Here is a 26,914-nt window from a genome sequence, read left to right as displayed (position 1 = left end):
TAGATGCCGATCAACAGTCCAGTCCCATCAGGTCTCCGTGGGGTCATAAAGCGGGAGTGGACACACAGAGGTTTTGCTCTTTGCAACAGAGAATGCTCAGCTCAGGGCCTCAGCAGTAGAAAAGCATTCCGGGTTCATAGCACCTTATGCTTGCACCCTCCAGCCAAGAGGACCATCCCATCTCTGAGCCACTGGGATCCCCAGAGAGAAACTCAGGCAGAGGCTGTCTTACCTGGCTGGTCTTCCCTGCAGGAGAACGGTTGTAATCCTGGCTGAAGGGCGGCAAGGTACAGGCAGAGGCAGAGTAGCTGGAGCCCACAGTCTCAGCCTCCAGGCCTTCCCTCGAGCTCACAAGACAAGGTGACCGTCAGAAACCAAAGAATCCCAGTGGAGAGAGAGAGCGAAGAGGGCTCGGGGAATGGGGCTGCATCTCTGGGCAGAACATGTCTCTGGAGGCCTGTTTTCCGAAACTAACGACAGGATGAAAATGATCATAACTACGAGGTTTAATAACCTCTTTAAAAGGGCACATCCTGTATCACTTTCTTACTAATTATGCAGTGCAGCAGATGGATAAATATTTAAGAGGGCAGCCTCACCATCCCATGCATTATTGAAATGGAGCTCGACAGCAACCTACTTTTCTTGTAGCCAGAGTCCTATTCTGGCCATGAAGTTTCAAATCACATGTCAAGACTCACCTACTTGTGTCTATGCCGGGAGCTGGCTGCTTCCCCACCGCATTGGCACCATGTGTTTACTCGGGAAGCTGTGGATCTGAGCGCACGTTTGGCCCTGTGACTTTGGGGAAGTCCCAAGCTCCTTCCAAACCTCCCTGTCTTTGGAAAATGGGAGCAATGGATGAATATTATGAGTATTTCAAGGTACCTAATAAGTCTTTATTCTCTAAAGGTGGTGGGGGAGCATTAAATGACAGGCTTCCTGATCTAGGGTGGCAAAAATGTCTGTGCATGACTTGAGGCCAGGTCTTGCTTACCATCCCGTGGGGACGAAGAGGGAGGACCATGTGCAAAAGGTGCATTTCTGACCACCGTGCCCATTCTTGCCAGGCCCCAGTCCACATGCCCTGTGGCTCCAATGCCACGTGACCCTGGTAAGGAGAAGCATCCCAGCTTGTGGCCAGAACTCCCCACCCTGCCAGACCTCAGCTCCAAACCCAGTGGCCAGTGACACGAAGTTGTCTAGTGGCCTTGGTTGGATTTCAGGTCTGAATGCAAACATGGCCACATGCCATTATCAAATCCACCGTGATTGTAAAGCTAATCCAGACTCCGTGGGAAATATGCGAGCTGATCCCATACTAAGGAAAACCTTTCACCCCATCATTATTCATAAGTCTCTTTTCCAAGGCTCCAGGCTTGACTTTTGAAGCCAGATACAGAAATCTCTTCCAAGAGAGCAGATTCAAGCAGAATGGGTGTTGATTTCATCGGTGCTTTTGATGCTGCTGCTAAAAGTCCTTTTGAAAGCTCACTTAAGCCGCCTAACCTCAGCATATTATTTTAGGACACTGTTGGATTTTTTTCTCCCAAAGTGCTTTTTCATCTACAGTAATAAGATTTTTACTCAGAGAGGATTTACAGCTGTCTAAATAGTCCTGTCTGTCTTCTGCCTGTAAAACAGCTAGCTGACCTAGATCGGTGTCCACTGCAGGCAGTTGCTTGCTAAATGCTCCAAAATCTTTCAGGTTTATTTGGCAACTTGAGCAATGAGGCGCAAAAACATTGCACAGGCCACCTGGTGGGAGCAGGATCCGGTGCCCTCTCCAGCAGAGCCAAGTGCAGCTTTCGACATGTCCTTTGGGGTCCATCCGGCTCTGTCTCTGGTGTTGTGCCCTGCCGCGTCCTTCGCTTCTGGCAGGTTCTTCCAGCACTGGAAGGCTCCAGCGGACATTTCTTGGGGGATTATTAGATTGAAACAATGTGTTCACATGGATTCATCAGGAAGAGTGGAGTCTGGATTTGCAGGTTTTCCACGGGGGCCCAGCACTGCCTCCGGGACAGATACGTAGAGAATGGTCATAGCCACTCAGGACCTATAATTTGATGAAGCCCTGAAAGCCCTCTTGTCCTCCAGGGAGGAGGAAAGAGCAAACTTGGAACTTTTAACCAAGACCTGGCTCACTGAGAGAGAAGTTGAGAGAACCTTGAGATACGACTATATCCATTGCAGTTGTTTCAATTACTTTCTTGAGGTGGGAATACATACAGGGGTTAAAAGCTAGAACGCATATAAAGGTCAGTGAAGAAAAGGCTTTCTTCCATCCTCCCCACTCCATTCATAGGCCTGGTTCTTAACCTTCGCCCCGTGGGTATCCCCTGGTCTTAGTTCCTCATGTATCCCTCCAAAACTTCTTTATATACGCATTTATGCATATATATACACATATATATGCAAATATCTATAGATATCCTCCCTCCTGTTTTTACCCAAAAGATAACTGTGATATCCATCCTGCTTTGCATCTTGGTTTTTGTGTCCTCGTAAGAAACTTGAGGAGCCTTCCATACTAGTCCATGAGAACCCGCCCTATTCTTTTTCATGTATACACAAAATTCTGCTGTAAAAATTCACCAGAATTCGAATGACATGTTCTGATGTACAGGCGAGTGTGTACAGTTACGTGCAATGTCTCAGAGTATGTCGTTTTGCACTCATGCAAAGAAATCAGTGGGACACAGTCCTAAGTGGGATTGCTGAGTGAGAGCTCGTTTGTAAGTTCTATAAGCATTGCCAGATCACCTTCCAAGAGGATCAACCAACCTGTGTTCCTACCAACCTTGTATGAGCTTGTCTGGGTCTCCAGCCTTACTGATACAACATGGATTTTGCCCATCTGATGGTTCAAAATGATATCTCACTTGGTTTGAATTTAATATGCATGCATGACTTATGATGTTTAAGGCAGCACATCTTATCATGTTTAAAAGCCATTTGCAGTATCTTTTCTATCAACTACGCAGGTGCTTTACATATTTTCTCTTGTATTGCTGGTCATTTTTCTTCGACTTCCAAGAACTCTTGAAATGCAAGGAAAGATTAGCTCTGGTTCTATGATATGGTTGTCAGATTTTCTTCCAGTTTGTGGTTTTGCCTTTGACTTTGCTTGTATGATGTCTTTGCCTTTATTTTACAACTCAAATTTATCAATCTTTCTTTTTGGCTTCTGCATTTCACATCATAGAAAGACCATCAGCAGCCCATGATTATAGAGGCTTTTTCCTACAGGAGAGAAAAACTTTCATTTTCCATGGTTAAATTTTTGATCTGCTTGGAATTTATGCTGGTACAAGGTGTGAGGTATGGATCCAACTTGGAATTTTAACACTGGATCCACACTTCCGGAGATGACTGGCCCAGTACAAGGTTATGTGCCCACCCTTTCTGGGAAAACCAACCTGATCCTCAGGAACAGACATTTTTCCAAATGGATTTCACCATTGGATTTGCTTATTTTTTAAATTTAAAGTTGCTTTTAATGAAACCAGTTTTTCTATCTAAAAAGCTCAGCTATGGCAAACCTAACAAAACTCTGTCTCTCTCAGCCAAAGAGGAGGGGAGTAGCAACAGGGTCATGGTCAAGAACAGGGCACCCACAGATGTGGGTAGAAGGACCACTGGGGATGGAGAGAGGACTTCTGCCCTCAAGCACAGTCTCCCTAAAAGGGTGCCCTTTGACAGCTGGTTGAGCGCCATGTCAAAAAGAAAAATGTTGCACTGGGGGTACAGGGTGCACTATGGCTCCAGAGATCTCTAGACAGGGTGGCAGAAGGTAGAGCCTTTCTGATGATCTGGCTCCTCACCAGCAAGGAGAAGCCCATCCATCTCACCTTCAAGCTTATGCCACTCTATGCCCTGGAGTGCTGGGTAAGGTGGTCAGCTTTCCTCCTCCCTTCTCCTCTGCACCATGGATGGACAGTTCCAATCACTATCACCCTCGTGCACGGTGCCCTGTGAGAAGGGAGCAGGGTTTCCAGATAACCTACATGACACTCAGTGAGATTGGAAGCTCAAATAAACAAGACCCTTTTTAAGATAAGCACTGTTTGGGATATGCTTATGCTAAAAAAGTCCTTCATTGGTTTTCAAAAATTAAATTTAACTGGGCATCCTGTAGTGTTATTTACTAAATCTGGCAACCCCCTGAAGGATGCAAAGAGTTGAGAGAGCAAAGAATGTGACCACTTCAGATCTTGTTTTGTTCATAGATTTGCTTAACTGCATGGAAGATGTCAGTCTTATGAATAGACCCTACACCTGGAGAGGATGAGGAGATCCTGTCTCCCCTTCTCTCCCCTGTGCCAGCCAAAGATCCTAGACTTGTGCATTGGAGGAATATTTGCATATAAGGCACCTCTGTTCTGTGTGACTTATGATTTGGCAAGGTCATTTAGGAGTAGCACAGCTAATTGTGTGAAAGGCCGTGCGATCCCCAAGATGGCAGCTGCTGCCCCAAAAGAATCTGGGCTGTACTCCTCATTGTGTTTTGCAGATTGACCAAAAGCAGTTTGACAAAATCCTCGACCTAATCGAGAGTGGGAAGAAGGAGGGGGCCAAGCTGGAATGTGGGGGTTCGGCCATGGAAGACAGGGGACTCTTCATCAAACCCACTGTCTTCTCAGAAGTTACTGACACCATGCGCATTGCCAAAGAGGAGGTACTGAGGGGGTGTAGGAAACGCTTCATCCCAAGGGGACTCTTGTGGGACGTGGGGATGGGGAGCGAGAGGAATGAGCCTTACAAACAGAAGCCTTCTCTAGGGCTCAGACATCCCAGAAGTCTTTGTGAGGGGAGCATTATCTATTCTCCTGTGGCCTCCTCCTCTCCTTTGGGGTCTCGAGATAAGCCATCTTGCCTACCTGCCTTTGGGAACCCCCACCATAGTTTAGCGGGTGCAGAGTTTGTCCTAACCCCCTCCCGCATTTTCACACATCTCTGGGGGGTGACAGTCCCTCTTCTCTGTCTTCTCACACATCCTCTGGGTGGCCCATGGTGGAGGGCTCTTGCCACCTGTGGGTTATACCAGTGGATTCATGGCCCAAAGCTGCCCTCTGTCCCCCGAGACAGAACTAAAATGACAGACAAGCATGTTCATTCAAAGAACAATCCCGGTTGGAATTCTCTTTGAAGTTTTCCATCATGAGCGTCCTTAGAAATGGTGGAGATTGAGGAGCCCCCCCATAAGGGATTCTCACGTTGTTGTTCAATCTTACTGTTAATCTAGATGGGCCACTGACTCCCACCTAGGGTTCTGGGTAATTGGATCCCAGAATGTGGTCTTTTGGGACGCAAAAGAAAATGAATCACTGTTGAGGGCTTCCTCTGTGGGTATTTTATAGACTTTCCCCTGGAGATTTTTATTTTGCATGGCAAGGAACATTGTCTCTCACCCCCTTACCTGGGAGTTGGGAGTTATTAGGGAAACATTTTATGGCGTTCTCATTGATGGCGAGCGCAGCACCAAGAGGTCGGGGCACCCGGTCCCACAGTTGTGCCCTTGCAAACACCTCAGCAATAACTTCCCAAGAAAAACATGCAAAATTTTGTCTTCCGTGCACATCAACGGGCAGGGGCTACTCCAAAGTCAGGGGCTGGGGCTTCTCTGAAGCCCTGATTACAATAAGAAATGGAAGCCTGAAATATACTTCCAGTTGGCATTTTAAGTTTTGTTTAATTGTAATCCTTCCCTTCAGATGTCAATGGTCAAGTAGCCAAAAAGATCTCCTGGGATTCTTTTTCCTCCAGCCATCCTTCCTCGGGCATGTGAGCACTCTGGGTAAAATGAAGGCAATGCTTGCTCACAGTGTCTGTGCTTCGTCCGACATGTCTTTCACTGCCATTCTTGCAATTAATCACAGATTTTTGGACCAGTACAGCCAATACTGAAGTTCAAAAATATTGAAGAAGTAATCAAAAGAGCAAATAGCCTTGAATATGGACTCACAGCAGCTGTGTTCACAAAAAACCTCGACAAAGCACTGAAGCTGGCGTCTGCCTTGGAGTCTGGAACTGTCTGGTGAGTAGAGGAAGTGTGTGTTTCGGCTGTCCTGAGTCGCTGGCTTACTAGCTTCATTGCCCTTCTATTGACAGACTATTGACAGACAGCTTTGAGTCATATGTTATGTGTCAAGCACTGTCTGAGAGCTTTGCTCCATCCTCATGACCACCTGTGAGATAGGTACCATTATTGTCTCTATGTTACAGAGGAGGAAATCCAGACACAGGGAGACTAGGTGATTTGCCTGGGGTCACACAGCCAGTACATGGCAGAGCAGAGCCCTGAGTCAGCTGTCCAGCTCTGGTGCCCCTGCTCTGGACCACCGTGTTGTGGTGCCTCTTGGGCTTCACTCCCTCTACCTTTCATTTTTATTCTGACTCTAAAAGCAGTGCATGGGGACGCCTGAGTGGCTCAGTGAGTGCCTGCCTTCGGCTCAGGTTGTGATCCTGGGATCCTGGGATCGAGTCCCACATCAGGCTCCCCCCACAGGAAGCCTGGTTCTCCCTCTGCCTGCATCTCCTCCTCTCTCTCTCTCTGTGTCTCTCATGAATAAATAAGTAAAATCTTAAAAAAAAAATAAAGCAGTGCATGGTCTTGTTCAAAGTGTGGACAAAAGTCCTTGCTTCACGACTCATCCTGCAGATGACATTAGCCTTATTTGAAAGATGGTAACGCTGATGAATATAAATTGAGGATCAGAGAGACTGAGTAACCAGCGCAGAATCCTTCAAGCCAAGAAGCAGAACTTTGAGTTCAGGTCTGGCTCATTTCAAAGCCAAATCTTATTCCCCAATGCCACAAGTTCCCTCTCCTTTCTTCTCACCTTGACATTCCTTTCATATCCCAGCGGAAAGCTTTATACTTAGGAATATTCACATTTTAGCTTCTGGTGAGAAGAATGAGAAGACAGAAGTTGAAAACGCACTGTCCCCATCATTAAAACTGTGACGAAAAGTCATTCCTTAGGCAGCGGTCTGCTTCAAGCCCCTGAGAGCCGGGACAGCCACGCCCCAGGTGGGTCTTCTCCAGATAATCGTGAGCATCTTTCGTTCTTCCTCTAGGATCAACTGCTATAATGCCATCTACGCACAGGCTCCATTTGGTGGCTTTAAAATGTCAGGAAATGGCAGAGAACTGTGAGTATCTGTGATCGCACGCCTGCCGGCAGGTGAATACAACACACACTAGGTTCTCAGGGTGGTGGGGGCACAGGCTCCAGGCCACTGACCTTGCCTGTGCTCCCATGGGTCAGGCTGGATGGGCCATGTCAGGAAGGCTGGTGGCCCTTTCCCTCTGGGGCTGTGATGGAACTCTCCCATCCTCTCTCTCCCTCCTGCCTTTGCACTTCTGCTTTTCTCCACCCTCATCCTGGTGCCATACTCATTCAGGATCCAGGACCAAACCTCTAGCCTCAGCTTCTAGGTCCTCCCCAACACCCATCATGCATGGAGATGTTCAGTAGAGACTTGGTGCAGGCTCTCCACATGAGGATAGGGGTAGAACTTTTTGCCAGACTCACGCCAACCCCAGCCCTCAGCAAGGAAAATAGGCTCCCTCCCAGGTCAGGCTCTGACCGTATCTGCCGCACTAGCAAAAGGCTCCACAGACAGACTCTCGGTGACCCTGGCTCCTTCTCAATGCCTGTTTGGGAGACATACTGCCGTGTCCTCCATGGCTCCATCAAATCCACCGCATACTCCTCCAGGGTTCCTTTCTGCCTTGCCCTCCAGGAAGGTGAACTCCATAGGCATAGACTCATGGACAGGCCTTCTTGTGTCTGGCCCAAGATGAAGGGTCCAGGGATGGAGCTGGACAGAACGTTCTGGGAGTGGACACACTGTTGTTTCCAGCTGGATGATGCCTTCTCTCCCACGTCCTTCATGGTGCTGCTTGGGATTTTATTAGCCTTTGTGGACAAACAGCTTGTAGGACCAATCTTCCCAGGGGGACCTTCTGTGACAACATGCAGGGCTACTCCCGGAACATCTCAGAGGGCTGCGAGCTCTCTTAGTTAAACAGTTTGTATTATTTATACACAAATGTATTACCTCGGCCTTGTTTGTACATCTTTCAGTGAGAGCACTCAGATGCTTCCCCTCGGCCCCTCTACTGGGGCCTTTGGGCAGCTCCCCTTCCAGATTCTTAATAAAGATGTTATAAGAGAATGGGCTGGCTTCCTTCCCTGAACAAATGCTTTTGACCAGTCTCCATGGAGCTGGGGTCCCATCCCCCGTCTTGGTCTTTCTTTCTAGTCCATTCCTGAGCCATGGCACATATGCCAGAACCATCTACACATCTGAGCAGAGTGTATCCACTGGTGTCCCTCTATGTCCAATGACTTGTTTCCCCCTCAGTAAATTCTCTGCCATGAAAACCCTCTGCAGAAATCATGTTTTGTCCCCAGAGTGGCTTGTCTGTGTTAGGGTCTATGCACCTCTGCTTCATTTTCTTTTCACATCCTCCTGCCTAAGAGAGACAGGCCTGTGCTGGGGTCACCTGGGTCCCTGTCAGGGCTCCCCCAACAGCCATAATACTGGTGACATCTGGCACTTGCCAAACACACTCTGCCAAGCTCTGTATGAGCACTTTGCATGTGTTAATTCATGCCATGCTCACAGCAGTCCATGTGATGCTGTCTTACTTTGTTCTGGTTGCTCTAACAGAATATCATAAACAGGGTGGCTGAAACAAGAGTCAGTGATTTCTCAGAATTCTGGAGGCTGCAAGCCTGAGATAGAGGGGCCAACAGATTTGGGGTCTGGCAAGAGCTCCGCTCCTGTTTCACAGATGGCTGTCTTCTCACTGTGTCCTCACACAGTGGAAGAGGTGAGCGAGCTCTCTGGGGTCTCCTTTATAAGAACGCTTATCCTATTCATGAGGGCTTCCAACTCTTCTAACCTAACCACTTCCCAAAGGCCCCACTTCCTAATGCCTTCACATTGGGAATTAGGGCTTCAGTGTATGAATTATAGGCAAACATATACATTTGATCCATCGTAGATGGCTATTGCTACTACCGTCGTTTCTTCATGAGGAAAGCCAAGGAGGCCAGGGAGGCTCCGTGCCTTTCCTGGGTCACACGGCCAGAAGAGACAGAGGTGGGGTTGAACTAGTGGACCTATCACACCACCACACCCTGCTCAATAGAGGTGTCACCTCTCTAAGGCACTCAGAATGAAGCCAGCCAGGTCATCCATGGCCATTTGTCCCCTCTGACCAGTTGCCTTCGACCAGCTGTGGTGGGGGACCCAGAACCCCACACAGAGGCCAGGCGCAGCTCCCTGCTGCAACAAGAATTTTGCTTCCCAAGCAGATGGCCTTGGATGTCGAAGCTGCTGGAAGGGTGTGTAGAGCCCACTTGACTTCTAGCCTCTACAAACTCACACTGACTGTTGCTTATTGCTTTCCTTGCCTGTCACTGGTCTCCCTTCCCACTGCTCTGACAGCCCGTCCAGGGTCCCAGCACCCCCACCTGGCACAGAGCACAGCCCAGCCCGTGTCTTATCCTGCCACTGCGGGGACTTTTTTCCAATGTGTTTTTCTGACCCTCGGCCTATATTTTCCCAAGGCTTTTGATAAAGCACTTTAGCATAACTCACAAGGAGCCTGGAAAACTGACTTGAAACCCAATTTCCATTTTCACTTGTCTCTGATTAATGTCTTCATGTCGCAGCCAGTTCTCCTTTTGTATGCTGGAGCACGGTGCGGTGGATTCCATGGTTTTCCCCATCCCCGGCCGCCTGGACAGGGGCTGGCTCCCTGCCGCCCACCCATGGGCCCCTTGGGGGATCTGTTTCTGTGTGGGTCTTGGGACGAAGCTTCCAAGTGCTCTTCCTTCTGGGCACTTTTCTTGGTGGTTTTGCAGCAGCAACAATAACAACAAAAATCCACGTGTGGAAGAGACGTGTGGAAAGTCTAGGCCTCCCTCCACTGATCCACAATCCCGTTCATTAGAAGGAACCACTGTTCCATCATTCATTTTGTTCATTTGTTCACTTAGCTAATATTTCATGAGAACCTTTGGTGCACCAGGCAGGTGCTGTGTTCTGAGTGCATAGCTGGTAGCACATGGTCACCCAGCCCCTCTATTTCCCAACATTCTGGTGAGGTCGGATAGGAGAAGGGCTGGGTTCATGGATAACCTTGAGCGCCAAGATCATTATGAGGGGGCAAGAAACACATTAGGACACGCCACCGTGGGTCCAATAAGAGCAGCAAGAATTTGAATGTTGGCAGTGATTGCAGTAATAAGAATGGGATGATTCATGTACTTAATCTTACAGGAATGGTTTAATGTTGGACTTATTAGTTAGTGGGCTAATGAGCTACTTATTAGAGCTACATCATTCGGTTTACTTTTCTTTACGAAGTTGATAAATCACTAATTACTTTGCATTTTTAACAGTGCCACACTATAGGCTCACTTTTAGAATTTATTGTGCATTTCTTTTGCATACAGTGGGTGTACATATGTGCATTCTTTTCTGTTTTCAAATGAAATGGGAGCAAATTACTTTCTGCCCTTGAGAATGGGCCCTTGAGAATGGGCTTCAGATATCCCTCTAGCCTTTTCATTAAGGATCTTCCCTGATGGACTTTATTTCCAAGGGCTTTTGCCCTCACCAACCATGCTGGTGTTCCCCCTTATGCATAAATCATTATGCACTCATGGGAGATTGTTTTCAGAATAAATTCCTAAAATTGGGTATTTAATCTGCCACATGAAAAATGAGCTCCTGCTCTTTTGGTTTGCATATCTTTAATTGTGAGAGTGTTGAGCATATTTTTTGCACTTACTAGTGATCTGTATTTGTTTTTCCGTGAACTGCCTATTCATGCCCTTTGTTGATTTTTTCCATTTGGTTGCTGTGGGGTTTTTTAATTGGTTTTTAAGAACTTTTTGTATATTAAGGAAAACAGCACAGTTTCTTACACAGAGTTGTGAATATAACTTTTTTCTAGTTCGTCATCTGTTTTGAGGGGATTTTTAAATGGCTTTTCTGCTCTACAAAATGAATTCATCATTCTGTATGTGACTTATATTTTGTGTTATGTTTAGAAAAGATTGCAAAATACATCACTCATTCTCATGGGTTCTTGACCTCTTTCTTTTAGGAAACTACCAAAAAAAATCCCAATGACATATTAATTAAATAATAATAATAATAATAATAATAATAATACTTTCTACCCTTTATTTTTTACCTGTACATAAGTACATAGGTGCTTGATAGTAAATCATCTCCAGCCATTATAATGACAAGAAGGCAATAGGATGCCCATTTTAAAGATAATGGGTTGGAGGCTTAGGGAAGGCAAAGAACCTGCCTCCATAGGCCTAAGCAAGTGGATCTCCAACTGAGCTGTATCAGAATCCCCTGGCCTGTTAAAACACAGATTTCTGGGCCCCACTTCAGTAGGTGTATTCATTTTTTTTATTGCCGCTACAATAAATTATCACAATATTCGTGGTTTAAACAACATAAATGTATTATCTTATACAGTTGTGTGGGATAAAAATCTGACAGTCTCAGTAAATTGAAATCAAGGCGTGCGCAGGGCTACATTCCTTTCTGGAGACTCCAGGGAGAGAATATGTTTCCTTGCTTTTTCTGGCTTCTAGAGGCTTCCCACATTTCTTGGCTGGTGGCCCCTTCCTCTGTGCTCAAAGGCAACCCTGTTGTTGCTCTCTGAACCTCTTTCTGTAGTCTTATTTCCCTCTGACTCTCTTCTTCTGCCTCCCTTTAACCCTCGTAAGGGTCCTTGTGATTACATTGGGTGTATCCAGGTAATCCAGAATAACCTTCCTATTTTAAGACCAGCTAATATTTGCAACTTTAAAAATCCCATCTTGATCCCCCTTTGCCATGTAACCTAACACAGGTTTGGAGAATTGAGATACGGTCACCCTGAAGCAAGGGCATTATTCTGTCAGCCCCAGTATATCAGGGGCAGGGTAGGCAGCCTGAGAGCACTGAGGTGTTGCCGAGGCTTTGAGACCACACTTTGAGAACCACTGATCTAAGGGATTAAATGGGAACCTTCAGTGGCCACCTCTACTTCTACCTCTGTTCCTTAATAAGGATCCGTGTTTATTCATCTAACAGCAGAGCAAGTGTTGGAGCAGCGTTTAAAGCTGTCCAAAGCCTCATCTCAGTTCTGGGAAGGGGAGCTGCCCAGAGGATGGAGGATGGCCCATAATGCCTGAGAAGGGTCATCTGGGCTCTGCACGAACCAAAGATGTGAACTCAAAGGCTGTGGTCATCCTTGTGTCCAGTCTGTGCTAATGTCTGCTCCCTTCACTGCTCTGGGCTGACCTTAGACCTCTTACAGCTGGTTGCCAGCTGCAGGCTCCAGGGTTGACTCTAGGCTCTCCGTTTCCTTGCTCCTTGTGAATCCTCTGGCCATATCCCCAGCTCTCCTCCTTGTTCACCCCTGTCGGCCCTCTTCTCGCTCTGTACTCCCCACCCAGGGACTCCACCTCTTTCTTTTCCCATCCCTTTCATTCATTAAAGGCAAACCCTTCTTTCCAAAGCATCGCGCACCAAAAAACTTGATAGGTAAACTTAAGTTACACATCCGGTGACTTAAAAGCACTAATGGTGTTACCATCCTGGCCATGCCTCTATTAAGTCATCCCATTGTGACTTTTTGCACAGACTCCAAATGCCCAACAGAGGAATGACCCATCAAATGTTAGAATGCACTGGAAAAGGGGACCCCTGGGTGGCTCAGTGGTTTAGCACCTGCCTTTGGCCCAGGGCATGATCCTGGAGTCCTGGGATTGAATCCCACATCGGGCTCCCTGCATGGAGCCTGCTTCTCTCTCTCTCTCTCTCTCTCTCTCTCCCTCTCTCTCTCTCTCTGTGTGTGTGTGTGTGTGGTGTGTCTCATGAATAAACAAAATCTTAAAAAAAAAAAAAAAAGCTGTTCAACCTCCAAGAACTTATTTAAAAAAAATGTTAGAATGCAGTGGAACAGAATGGCTAAGTGACATGCCCTGTTTCATGTTCTCCTCTTTTCTGTGATCGCAGAGGTGAATACGCGCTGGCTGAATACACAGAAGTGAAAACTGTCACCATCAAACTCGACGACAAGAGCCCCTGAAGAAACAACAGGCTCCTTCCTCAAACATTTGACAGCTGAATGTGGCAGATGGAACTTGCCGAAGAAAACCTGCATTTCCTGCCTTCCCCGGTTACTTTGTCCTGGAGACTTTAAATCTACTGGATTTGAATGATTTTTATTTTCCTCTCACACTTCCTGTTTTATTCTGGTGTGTGTGTGAAAAATTGCCGTCCTGCCTGAGGGATGGAGCTATTGGCCATTTCTGTTTTTCCCTTTCAACCAGGTCCCCGGGGACAGTGAAGAGGCTCAGGGTGTGGCCAACAGGAAGTGGTATTTGAAGTATCCAGCGGTCACTTAAAAATGTTTTGCCAACTCTGACTCCAGTAAGAACTTGGAAAAACTACAGGTTTGTTCTGCAATCAGGGCCCTCCCTGCACCTGTGGCTTCCTCTGGGGGGTTACCTGCTTGCAGAAGAAGCCCCTCCTACCACTTAGTGGGAAAGAAACAGGACTAAGTTAAAAACAAAATAAAAACAGGATTTTGAGGATCCAATGTAGGGAGCTCGGGGGAAGCAAGTACCATGGATGGATACTGAAGGTCTTGGTTGTGAATGGGCATAGGTCTTCAAGGACTACATCTAGACATTGACCATGGGACTCAGCTTAAAACCAAAACTCCTTTTGGAACATGACTGAATCAACCCCCAAAATACTTATCTAAAACTATGTCACGGTCTACCTTAACCAAGGCACTTTCTTAGGCAGAGAACATTGCTAGTGTCACCATCGCTGCTAAGGACACAGTACTGTGACACTACCACAGCATAGCAACCGCGTCTTGCACATCAGAGCCATGATTCACTTTTACAAATTAGGAATTTCTACCACTTGCATTAATAGTTTGTGATCAGCTTATGTAGATTTCTTCGTCTCTGGTTTGGGTCTCTGGTTTGGTTATCTATTTTAGATTAGCAAAACATACGCAACTGGAAAGGATGTTGTTTTAATACAGTCTGGTTTTTTAAAGTCCTCTTTTGATATTAATTAATGATTAACAAATATAACATCCAGACTCCATGGAAGAACCAGGTCTCCAACTGAAGTGGCCTGAGTACTGCACTAATGTGTCGTGAATTTTTCTTTTCTTCTTTATATGTGCAAATGCGGTGCAACCCCAAGTTCTAAAGTGTTCAGTATGGCATTTAAAAAACAAAACCAAACATACTTGCGTTATTTGGATACTTTCACTGTTACTAACTAGTTACTTTTCAAATGGTGCTTATGTTTGGGAATTAAATTATGTTTGAGAGTTAAATTGGGGGGAGAGCACTAGTAAAATAAACATTGAAACCAGTGTATGAATGAAGGAAAGTCATATATGGAGTGGGGTTGTCATTCTTGTTAGAAATAGGCAATATGCAATTCACCTCCTCTACATCAGTTAATACTTATCACTTAAACTGTCAGCAACTTGCTAAGTCAGGAGTTGACTCCATACACTGAATTTTCAGGATTTTATCTCAAGTAACTATAGATACTAACCTTGATAGTAATTCATTAGAGGGTTCTTAATCTCTCATTGTACAATAATGCCTTTAATATGAAATGCTACATTATTTATAATTGGTATAGTTAATGTATCTTTTTATAGTTGTAAGTAAACAGAGGTGGTATATTTAACCTTCTGTAATATACTGTATTTAGAAATGGAAATCTATATAGTATTAGATTTCACTTCTTTTAAGGTTTACTCCTGTGGTATGGTTTTAAAAAAAAATCCTATTGGCCTGGGAATTCTGACCCCAACTGCAGATTGTGTCCGACAATGCAACAATGATAAAATAAAATCAGATATATGACAATCCTTATGTTTTTTTCATTTAAGGACAAAACTTGTTTCATTCTGTGGCTGACCTTTCTCTTTCTCGGAGCTTCTGTACAAAATGGCTTGTAATAAAGAAGTATTGAGAGTTTAAGATTCAAATTCCATTTGCTCAATCAATCAGCCCTAGTATTTAGTCTGAGCGTGAAGCCCACTTGCACGGTGTTGCAGGTTGAGCAGGCAGGGAGCTCAGCCTCAGAGGCTCTGCATTTTAGTTGGTAAAGTGTAAGCTGTCACCTAAGCTGCTCGAGTCTCCTTTTCCAGAGTGGGTGACTCTGGTAAATGGTGGAGAGGACTGTACAGGGGTTTAGGGAACATACTGCATCCTGCTACTGTGTGCATTTTTCACAAGGATCTAGGTGCTTGGGTTTAACCTACCTGAAGTTTCTAAGAAGCCTCAATCACCAAGTTGTGAGCTGACACTGAGGTTGGATCAAGAATTGGGAACCTGGGCACCTAGGTGGCTGAGTGTTTGGGCATCTGCCCTTGGCTCAGGGCGTGATGCTGGGGTCCTGGGATCAAGTCCCACATCAGGCTCCCAACAGGAAATCTGCTTCTCCCTCTATGTCTTTGCCTCTCTCTTTGTGTCTCTCATGAATAAACAAAATCTTAAAAAAAAAAAAAAAGCCCTTGTATTTGGTTAGGTCCATCCAGTTATACCTGTGTATTTGATGTTGAGAGTCCAGATCACTTTGGCCATGGGTAACAAGGTGCCACCTTTTAAGAGAAAACTTAAGGGAAGCTTGGATCAGATCTCTCTTAATGTATGCACTTACATATGTATTAATTTATTTAGAAACCTTTTCTTTCTCAATCTAAATGTGAGTAGAAAATTCTAGGAAAATGGCCTTTTCCTTCATTTGGTTTACTCTCTGAAGGGAACCATTCTGGGGACACCAACTGGCTGTCATTTGTGTGCATGTGCCTGCATGTACCTGTGTGCTTGTAGTGGGGGGGGGGGGGCCATAGGAGATGGGCACGTTCTCTAAAAGTGGACCTTTTAGAATACAATAACTTCTCCTGACAGTGGACAAATAATTTATGTCCTCTCCCCTAGCATGTATCTGACTTGAGCTTAAAGGTGGATGATAAGGGATTTGAAAAAAAAAAAAAATGTCCAGGAAAGAGTATCTGAGGAAACTTTCCCAGATGAAGAATGACTAGAAGACAGTGTGGGTGTGAGGTGGAGATGTTAGGTTGAGGAGGTAGCCTCCCGCTGACTCCACCTTAGGAGGGGTCATTCCCACAGGAGGTGCTGAGAATCTGGCTACCCACAGCAAAAGCTAGAGGACCATGGGTCAGTGGTGGTCAACAAGAAGCAGGAAGAGATCTTAACGGGTCTGTAATAACTTTCCCAGGCAAACTTGTGACTAACTCATGCCTAATGAATAGAGTTAAATGCTGGGATATAATTGACTCAAAACAGTCCACTCGCTGTTCTCTACATTGGAAATGTTCCCTAGCCTATTCCCAAATTAATTTAAAAGAGAAGCTGAGTACTGGGTGTTACACTATATGCCGGCAAACTGAATTTAAATAAAAAATCTAAAAGATAAAATAATAAAATAAAATAAAATAAATAAAATTCAAAAATAAAATAAATAAAATAAATAAAATAAAATAAGTAAAATAAAATAAAATAAAAAAATAAGAAAAAAATAAAATAAATAAATAAAATAATAAAATTAAAATTAAATAAATAAAATAAAATAATAAATAAAAAAATAAATAAAATAAAATAATAAATAAATTAATAAAATAAACTAAATAAAATAAATCAAATAAAAAATAAAATAAAATAAAAATAAAATAAAATATAAAATAAATAAAATAAAATAAAATAAATAAAATAAAAATAAAAAAATAAAATAAAATAAAATAAAATAATAAAAATAAAATAAAAAAATAAAATAAATAAAATAAAATAAAATAAAATAAAATAAAATAAAATAAAATAAAAAGAGAAGCTGAGTTGCCCAGGCCGCGTTGGCCACATGAGCTCCAGGGTCCTCCCGCCGCCCCTCCCCGCGTGCTGTTCCTCGTGCTGCCACTAGATGGCGGGCCGCGCGCCCCGGAGGCGCCGCACCGCGAATGCCCGGCTCACTCAGCACCGCGACGCCACGCCCTGCAAATTATTAGGGACTTTTCGGTAGCAATCACATTGCTGCTTTTTGAATACTGGAATTAGGACCAAAATATTGAGGACAGGATTGCAAAACCGCACCCACCCTTTTGCAAAGGGCGTTCCGTGGCCGGCGAGCTAAAGGCGCAGCCTCTTGGGAGCAAAGCGAAGCTGCCCCGTGGTGCCCTTGCCAAGGGGCCACTGCTCAGAGTGTCCTTGAGGTCGTGCGGGGGCCCTGCGTCTGCCTGGCGTTTGTGAAATGGCAGTGAGGGTGGTGGCGAGTCTCTGACTTGCGCTAAAGTCCCAGGAGCCTTCCAGTCGCAGCGCAGGAGAGGTCTAGCCTAGGCTGCGGGTCCTGCCGGGCTGTGGAACCATCTGCTTCTTACTGGGCCGGCTTGTCTTCCTGTGGTTGGCACGCGGAGCCAGGTCTGATGCCTGCTGCACGTCCCTGCGTCTCTGTGATGCCGTCGGATAATGGTCTCCGTCGGGTGATGAACATACATATCGGGTCGAGACATAATAAATGGCCAACATTCCAGCATGTTTTATCTACTCCCCGCAGAATTTAAAATGATTCACCCAACAGTGACATCTTTCTATATTCAGCCCCAATTAAATTCTTGTGACGGAAGGGGCACCGTTTGCCAAACTCTAAAGCTAGAAAATACCTATTTCTATCCTGCCCTGCACAGAGGTGTAGGTCAGAGTACAGTCACTGCGAGGCCCTGCCTAACCCATACAAGTCCGAGGTTAGCCCTTGGGTTTTGCTCCGGAGCCCGGGGACGGTGGACGACGCTGCGTTGAGCAGAGAACCGACCAATCTTGCGGCTGCGCCCGCCCCGACAGGAGAAGGCAGGGCCCCCAGACCCGGCGGGGTCCGCGCGCTGCGAGGGCTCACGGGCCTCCGGGGCGCGGCGTCGGGGCACCTCCGCGTTCCGGCTGGGGAAACTGAGGCGCCCGCGTGCAGCTCGCCGGCAGCGCCGCGCCAGCCCCCCCTCGCCCGCGCTCGCTCCCCGCCAGCCCGCGGGCCGCAGGATTGAGGAAGTGCGTCTGGGCCCGGCCCGGCCCCCGCGCGCGCGGCCGGAGGCGCAGGGGGCGGAGGGCAGGGGACGGCCAGGCCTCGGTCCGCGCGCCCAGCCCCGCGTCCCCGGCGCCCCGGCCCCGGCCCCGGCCCCGGCCCACGCCCCGCCGCCCCGGCCCGCCCCCGCCGCCGCCGCCGCCGCAGGTAAGCGCCCGTCCGCCCGCGCCGCGCCGCGCCCCGCCCCGCCCGGGACCCCCGCAGCCCCCTCGGCGCCCGGACGGCCGCGTGCTCCGCCCAGGTGGCCCGGGGAGGGGGGCACCGAGGGCGCGGGGGACCCCAGGCCCCGGCCCCGGCCCCGGCCCCGGCCCCGCGGAGTGGGGGAGGCGGCGGGCCCCGGAGGGCCACCCCGAAACCCCGCGCGGGCCGCGGCCGGGAGAAGGCGCGAGAAGCACCAGTGAGGCCGAGCCGCGGCCGGGCGACCACGGTCTCCTCCGCCCCTGGAGAAGGCTCCTTGCTTCGGGCCGGCGCGGGCCGGGTGTGAGCCGGGTGTGAGCCGGGTGTGAGCGCGAGCGCGCAGCGTGCGGGCGAGTGTGCGTGCGTGTGTGCCGGGGAGCAGCGCCCGCACCTCCCGCCGGGCTGGGGCTGGGGCTGGGGCTGGGGCTGGGGCTGGGGCTGGGGCTGGCCGGGCTCCTGCGCTCCCGCCGCTGCGGGGGAATCCGCCGTCTCCGCCACCCTCCTCCGCAGACACGCGACAGGTCCGCGAAGGGGCCAAGAGGGGAGCCCGGTTAGGTGGGGGGCCGGGGGAGGTGGCGAGGGAGAGCGTGGGGACCTCTGGCCCGCTCAACCTGCCCCTGCCCGTTTGGAGGCCTGGAAGCTTTCTCCCGGAACACATCAGCAGGGGTCGGAGAGGCAGAGAAAACAGCAGCCTGTGGCGAAGGCTTCAGCAAGGCTCTCAGTGAATACACTCTTTCTAGAGGGTGCCGGCCCCTCAACTTGGTAACAAAGTACCCAGACATTAAAGGGACAACTAGAAGAGGTGCCATTTGGGACGACATTAACATGAAATGCTTTTTGTGATTTGACTCTAATTATCTTTGCTTCCGTCCCTGAAGAATTAAAAAAAAAAAATTAAAAACAAAAATCTCACATCTGATTTGTCCCTAAAGGAGGTTTTGGGGTCAGGGAATGAGCCCATAGTCAGCTCACTTGTTCGCCTTTCCTCTATCCCATACCCTCATCCCTTGAATTCTGTGAACCATCAGCAAGTTCTGTTGGGCTTACCTATGTGTCTGGCTGAGTCCAACCTTTCTTTCTCATTGTCTCCACCTTAGTCCAAGGTACCAGCATTTGTTTCCTGCGTGATTACAATCCTCCCCTCTCCAATTCTTTATGTGACAGCCAGAGAGTCTGTGCGTGTGTTTTTTTTTAATAGGTAAATCAGAATGTGTCAATCCTCTGCTTAGAACCCTGCCATAATTTCTCCTTGTGATTGGCATGAAACCCAGGACACCTCCTTCCCCTCAGTTGATATGGAGTCTGGCATCATCAACCACCTGGCCATTGCTCATGCCACCCTCTACCCCACCCCACCCCACCAGCCACCATGGTCCAGCTGGCTCTTCAGCATATGGCCTCTACATGCTGACCCCTGACTCCTCATACTGCCAGCCACCCCCTGTAAGCCCAGCCTCTTTCTCACATCCGCCCCCCCCCCACCCTTGCTGTCTTTTGCAGTCTCCACTGGTATTATGGTCCCTCTTCATCTATTTGCTCTCTTCTTTAATTGCCTGGCACTCTCCTGGAGCTCCAGGGGTCAGAGACCATTCCTAGGCACCAGCATGGCTCACTGCTGCGTCTTCACGCCCAGAACTGTCTGAGAGGTGCCCAGTACACCCTGGCATACAGATTGAATGGCGAATGGACAGTCTTAACTTGTTTGTGGTTTCAGACTCATGAAGGGCTTCTGTTCCCAGACCTTTGGGTGTTCATCTAGGACTGAGATCTACACATTTCTCTGGTCCGCAGCCCCTTGATATTTTGAAGTCCATGAATCCATTACACACATTCTGTAGGCAAGCCGGTATGTGGTCAGAGGAGGCTAGTAGTGCCAAAGGATTGTCAAGGACTATGGGCCAACCATCTCTACCATGCTTTCACTAAAAAGAATTACTGGATTATCTGAGCTGACGTGCTCATTTGCAAGTGTCTTCTAGCTCTTTGGTACTGACAATCCTTTCCAAGCCTCCTGAAAAGACAAGTAAGCAGGTCCAGGGTCTCCTCTATTTCTCCTCAGTCAGAAATTTTGTGGCAAGCACTTACTTAACTGTGCCTTCCCACCAGCTTTAAGTTTCATGAACACATGGAGTTCACTCCTCATAGAAAGGGCCCAATAAAAACATTTGCGGGATGAATGTCAGCTTCCCCTTTTCTCTTTTTGATTAAGCATTCAGTTTTATTCATTACTGCACGTATAAGGAGCAATGAAAAATTGGTGAGGTTTTAAAAAGTATTAAAATTATTACAGAAAACCTCTTGAAGTCCTCTTAAGGCTGTATGCACCACAATGAAAGGAAGACATGTAACTTACAACCATGATTTGTTGCATTGGTCTGAGCCCAAAAGAAGCAGGAAGAAGCAAAGATCCGTTTGAGGGCAAAGATTGAGCAAAAGTTGAGTTACCTCATTTTAAACCTTCTACCTTAGAGTCTAAGCCAACATACAAATTACAGTTGAAAAACTGTGCCAGTGGTAAAATCCTCCATCGGTAAAGAGATTTTCAAAAGGAAACTGAAAATGAAAAGGGGAACAAAATGTGCTGGCCGAGGGTTGGCCTAAAATATTTTAAAGATTTAAAAAAAAAAAAAAAACTTAAAAGCACTCTATGGTAAGACACTTCTGTTTTCAGAAGGCAAGTCTACTAGCATTTGGATTTTTTGAGGTGGTACTGGGTAGATGTGGTAGCTGATTTTAAGACGTTTGAAAGCAGATGGCCACTGTGCTCCTTGGTGTCTGAGTGTTACTGCAGGATTTAGAGCCTTTATTTTAAAACAAATTGTTTTGCTGTTCCTCTGACTTCTTGTCTCAAGTTGATTTTCCTGATCATATTTTACAATTTAGAAAGCTTTCGATGGTCTCCTAAATGTTGTCCAGGTTGATCATTCCTCCTTGGGTTTTTCAGGCTCCCAGACTCCAAACACAGGTTTTCCTAAGGATGGTTTCCTTAAACCTCTCACTCCTTGGTTCAGAAAGGTGAGGGCTCATAATGGACAAGGCCTCTGGGGCAGGGTTTTTCTAGCTCCACCTCTCCCTGCCTATAGGAGTACAGCCCGCCTGGGCCTGATTTCCAGGATCTAAGCTGAGAAAGCTCCAGTGCTCGCCCCGCCTCATTCAGTAGCTTGCTCAGTGCCCACACTGTTCAGGGCACCTTCTAGAGCTTGCTCACTGGAGAGATGGTGTATCTCCCTCCAGCGGTGATACTCTGAGCTTGTTCATCAGAAGGGCCCGTGGGAGAGACCCTGCTGGTCAACCAGGCCTCCCGCTGATACTACAGGTGAGAACCACCTCCCATCTCTGGCCGTTATAGAAAGTGATTGCAGAAAATTTACCTTAGTTGAAATCACACAGCAGCCCTGCGAGGTCACCTGGGTAAGAGGGTGCATGTCTCTTTTTAACAGATGGGAAAACTGAGACACACAGGTTTCCGCTTGAAGTCACCCTGCTGACACGTGACACAGACAGTCCAAGCCTTTCACATCCAGATTATGCTTTTTTCCTTTCGATGTTGTCTTAAGCATGATTTACATGACCTCAACTTTTTTTTTTTAACTCTGCACTTCAGAGTTATCTGTCTCAGAGGGTAGTCGCTAATGACCTTGTACTTATGCCTAGTGTAGTCTCTATACGAAGACCCATAGAACACATGCATTTCACATACTAATTCCCTTCCCATTGTGCGATTTATCCTGTGCCAGGCCTCACCTGGACCAGGGTCTTGCCCTCGAGGCAGTTCTAGAAATATAATCATCATGGCAGGATGGGCACCTGTGTTGGGGGGCACCTGTGTTGGGGGACCCCTCCCCCAGGCTCAGTGGGAACCCAGCATGAGCGAGCAGCACACTAGCTTAGCGGTTATGGTAGCCAAGTTAGTTTTAGGAGGTAAATCTTTTTTTTTTTAATTAATTATTATTTTTTTTATTGGAGGTCAATTTGCCAACATATAGCATATCACCCAGTGCTCATCCCAAGTGCCCCCCTCAGTGCCCGTCACCCAGTCACCCCAACCCCCTGCCCACCTCCCTTTCCACTACCCCTTATTCATTTCCCAGAGTTATTTGTCTCCCTCACTGATATTTTCACTCATTTTCTCTTAATCCAACTCAAAGTTTTTCCATAATTGGAACTCTTCGGGCCAGATCATTTTCTTTTGTGGGTGGCTGCTCTGTGCATTGTGGGATGTTCAGTAATGGCCCTGACCTCTGCCCACTGGATGCCTGTAGTGCCCTAGTCTCCAAGCCTGTGACAGTTAAAAATGCCTCCAGCCATGGCCAAATGTCCCCAGGCAGGCAGAATGTGTATGGCTCCTGTCCGTTATTCCCCAGGGCTCAGACTGCTTTGTCTTCATAACCAGTACCAACGCCTTCCAGACACCTTCTTTTTGGGATCATTGTCTGCTTGCCTCTGGGCTTCCAGAAGAGTTTGTTCTGGGCAAAGGGAAAGCCTTGTATTGTGATCTGTTGTGTGTCTGCCCCACCCCAGCTTGAAGTGTGAGCCCCTGAAAGCCAAAGCTTCATTTAGTTGTACTGATGACACTGTGCAATAGACAACGTTCATGTGTTGACTGAACAGTCACTGAACCCTTTACCAGTGGGTGTCAGCAATTGCTGGGGTTTCTTCGAGACTATTTTATTTTAGAGAGAGAGAGAGTGAGAGAGTGGGGGTGGGGAGGGGCAGAAGGAGAAGAAGAGAGAATCAGTGTAGAGCCCAATATAGGGTTTGATCTCATGACTCTGAGATCATGACCTGAGCTAAAATCAAGAGTCAGACACTTAACAGACTGAGCCACCCAGATGCCCCCCCCTTTTTTTTTTAAGATTTTGTTTATTTATTTACTTGAGAGAGAGAGCATGCACAAGCAAGGGGGAGAGGTAGAGGGAGAAGCAGATTGATGCAGGGCTCGATCCCAGGACCCTGAGATCATGACCTGAGCTGAAGGCAGATGCTTAACCAATTGAACAACCCAGATGCCCTCACCCAGTGCTCCTTGGGACTGTTTTTAGGTTAGACATGTTCCATGAGGTGGGGGGATCTCTGTCCTTCCACTGCCTTCACCTGATGGACGTGTCTAGACAGATGGAATGTGAGGAAGAATGTCGCAAAGAAGAAAAAGAGTACCAAGGTGCAATATATAAATGGTAAATGTATGCAGGACTATGAGAAGGGACTTGCCAATTAAGAAAAAACTTTCTGATTTTATGATATTTTTCACCACCAGAATGAGAGAGCTTTCTGCTCAGCCATGACTGTGTGTCACTGGCTTCATCCATCCTCCCGGCAGCGGTGGCGGCGGTGACCCTGGCCAGGATTGACTTGGAGGGCAGCCACCCAAGAGTTGATGGCTGGCATGTCTCGACGACCGCCCAGCATGTACTGGTGTGTGGGGCCAGAGGGGTCAGCTGTGTGTCCGAAACGTGCCATGGAGACTCGCAATGGTAAGAGCAGAGTCAGCCTGGCATGCCAGGCTCCACCTGCCGTTTGCATCCTGTGGGGAGTCTAGAACAAAGGGTTTTCAACCCAAGGTTAAAAAAATGCCAATTGCTTGGTGAACATTTCATTATAAAATATATCTTGGGATTCTCACTTAAATTGTAAACTTTGAGGAGCTGTGGGGCAAAATTTATGATGGAGTCAAGAATCTTAAGAATTGGGGTGTTACTTCACATTGGTTTAAAAGCTTTTTTAATGGAGATTTGGGTTTGTTTTCTCAATATAAAAATAATATATGTTTATTAAAGAAAAACTGAGAAAAGGAAAAAAAATAAAAGAGAAGTAGGGGAAAAAATCACCAGGGGTCTCACTGCCCTAAACACAAGCATGCTAAAAGCTTGGTATGTTCTCTTCCAATCTGCTTCTCTGGGTTTCAGGGATTTTGTTTTAATTTTATATTGTTTTTTTTTTTAATTTTATATTGTATATAGTTTAGTATCCTATACTTTTTTCTCCTAACTTCGCTAGTCACCTTGATTGGATGATCTAGTAAAACATCATCTTATGTGAGAATACTGTATAAAATGATGGACCTAGTCCTTATTGCCCTGTTGGATGTATGGGAGTAGTCTGGTTGTTTCTAATTGCTGACTCTTACACAAAGCATCGCATTCCCATCTTTTTAGACGTGCTTTTTCCATAAATCTTAAAATAGATTTATGGAGGTGGGATTACTAGGCTTGAACACTTTTAAGCCTTTTTATATGTATTGCTGGGTTTCTGCTAGAGTTGAACCACTTTTAACACTATCAACACGAGTAAAGAGGATGGCATTGTCACTGTTGTTGATGATGACACACCCAATGTCAATGTGTAAGCCCTGAGTGCATACCAGGCACTGGATTCAGTGCTTTAGGAAATAATCTCCTTTAATCCTCACAATGACCTATAAAATGGTCATTTATCCCCATCTAATAGTTGAAGAACTTGAGAGTGAGAGACGCCTAGACACTGGTGTCAACAATTTATAAATGGTGGAACTGCAATTGGAACCTTCATCTTCATGTTAGAATTCTAGCCCTTAAAGTCTAGGCTACTGTGTGGGGTTGGAGAGGGCCAGTATGTTGGATCGGAAAGGGCCAAGTGATTGTACCCTCGATGAAGTTGGGGATTCAACATTGTACCTGGCTCAGCAGACACTCTGTTCAGTTACTGTAGAACAAGATATCTGATTTTTGAGTAGTGGCTCTGTTTTCCCATACTTTCCAGCTCTATCATTGTACCTGTCTCTCCTCTTAGCAATCCTGATGAATGAGGGTGGGGCTGGGACTTTGGGACTTACTGGGTAGGTGACTGTGGCAACTGAAAAAGCCTCAGAGGGCATCTGCCCCATCCCCTTCCTGGTCAAGAGTTGGTGATCTAAATGAGTAGGTCTCCACCCTTGCCCCCAGAAATCTGGGGGTGTCTAAACTATCAATGCCCAGGCACCCCCCAGACTCACTAGAGCAGCATTTTGGAGGGAGGGGAGGCATGGGCATTTTTTTAAAGTTTTGCACCTCCTTCCCATGATTCTAATGTGTAATTGGGACCCCGGTTGACCCCAACTGCTCTAAATTGTTTGGGTCCTCTAGAACAGAATTTCTCAAATTGCAATATATACTTGGGTCCCCTGGTCATCTGGTGAAATACAGATTCTCACTGTGTAGGTCTGGGAGCACTGAGAGTCTGTTTCTAATGGGCATGCCCTGTTTCCCGGGGCATGCCGAGGTTCTGGTCTACCTACCTGCCTCTGGGCCTGAGATCACACAGATAACCAGGAAATGTTCATGTGCACTAGGAGGCCATGCATTGATACTCCCCAGCTCCCAGTTTTTTTCCCTTCGAGATCTGTCTAGACTTTACCCTGTTCCTACAGTAGATTCCCCACTAGGTTGGAAGAAGCTGGCTCAGAAAAATCTTTTTGCTGTAGGGACTTCTTTCCCCAATGGAATCTCAGGACTCCCCCCTACTCTGTTCTGAATGAGCAACAGGATGCACACAAGGGTACAGGAGCCTATGGGAATCATGCAGCCCCCACTGGGTCCTGTTCCAGATGCTGGGGGTTGGAGGGAGGGGGTCCCACAGGGAGGGAATGTCTTATGAATCCCTAATGTGAGAGAGGTGTTTGTGTGGAGACAAAACACATAAACCACAGGGTTGAAGAAGGATAAGAGGAAAGTAGCCTGAAATGCACTGGAAACTTCTATCCTGTGGCTCAGCATTACTGGAATTAGAGTCGCTATTAAGGAATTATAATAGTAACTGAATTCTCATGAGGATTCCATGAAGAAGTGCAAATTTATGCCCAAACTCTGAGAGTGGAAAGGTACCATAGGTGGTAGCAGAGGAGCTGAGGGTGGGAGCTCCACCTTGGGATCCTCAGATCCTCAGAAACCTTTCAACACTCCCTTCCTGCTGGCCTTGGGCTGCTGTGGTGGCCAGACATCAGGCCCCTCCTGGCCTTCTGCAACTACCTCCCCCCACCGACGCAGACGCAGTGGAAGAATGCGAGCAGAGGAGGACCCGCCCTTCCTGCCTGTCTCCTCCACAGGGGAACAGCAGCACTGTGGGGGCCTCCACCGGACCTCCCAGACTCTGAGAATATTAAGTCTGTTACCTCTGGCTCCAGGTTAAGGAGCCACTACTAAAGCATGTTAGCTAGAGTGATGAGCGCTTCTGTCACTGCCCTGTTTAGAACCCACAGGTAGTTGATGATTGTGTTTCTTTTCCCTGAGCAGGAAGGGGTGGGAGGACATTTCTGGGATTCACACAGTGTAGTGGGGGCTCAAGAGCCTGCCTGTGGGGTTAATCAGGACTGTATTCAGTTGTTAGTACTGGGTGACCTCCACTGTGTGGCTCAGTTTCTCTGAACCCTGATTTCAGACAGACACGGGATCTCAGTGGGTTGTACCAGTGACTATTTGTTTCTGGCCTTCACAGCAGGAGGTGGCTGGGGGGCTCTGCTGCATGCTGAGGTCTGAAGCTCTGCTCCACATGATTCCCATCCTCCTGAGACCAGCAGATGGGCAGGGGACCTTGTCCCCCTGCCAGTGGCAGAGAT

The 26,914-nt window shown here is 47.1% G+C and overlaps 2 protein-coding genes across 3 annotated transcripts in view; both read left to right on the top strand.

Annotated features, from left to right (window-relative positions):
• Positions 1 to 14,950, top strand: part of ALDH1A3 (aldehyde dehydrogenase 1 family member A3) — a 37,706-nt gene extending 22,756 nt beyond the window's left edge. Inside the window, exons 10-13 of the mRNA XM_038532642.1 lie at positions 4,514 to 4,678; positions 5,880 to 6,037; positions 7,081 to 7,155; positions 13,054 to 14,950. Of these exons, the coding sequence (XP_038388570.1) occupies positions 4,514 to 4,678; positions 5,880 to 6,037; positions 7,081 to 7,155; positions 13,054 to 13,126 (471 nt within the window). The 3' untranslated portion in view covers positions 13,127 to 14,950. The remainder of the gene's footprint in view (positions 1 to 4,513; positions 4,679 to 5,879; positions 6,038 to 7,080; positions 7,156 to 13,053) is intronic.
• Positions 14,951 to 18,298: 3,348 nt separating this feature from the next.
• LRRK1 (leucine rich repeat kinase 1) overlaps positions 18,299 to 26,914 on the top strand; it is a 124,346-nt gene continuing 115,730 nt past the window's right edge. The window contains exons 1-2 of one of the 2 annotated variants that reach the window (XM_038532639.1): positions 18,299 to 18,315; positions 23,603 to 23,819. In XM_038532639.1, coding sequence (XP_038388567.1) covers positions 23,723 to 23,819 — 97 coding nt within the window. In that variant the 5' untranslated portion in view covers positions 18,299 to 18,315; positions 23,603 to 23,722. Of the gene's footprint in view, positions 18,316 to 21,345; positions 21,662 to 23,602; positions 23,820 to 26,914 lie in introns of those variants that run through there. The other variant, XM_038532638.1, reaches the window with a different exon arrangement.

The sequence above is a fragment of the Canis lupus genome, chromosome 3, assembly GCF_011100685.1.
Source record: "Canis lupus familiaris isolate Mischka breed German Shepherd chromosome 3, alternate assembly UU_Cfam_GSD_1.0, whole genome shotgun sequence".
NCBI classification, from domain to species: Eukaryota; Metazoa; Chordata; class Mammalia; order Carnivora; family Canidae; genus Canis; species Canis lupus.
Note: the sequence above shows the minus strand (reverse complement) of the source record. Positions and strands in the feature narration are given on the sequence as shown.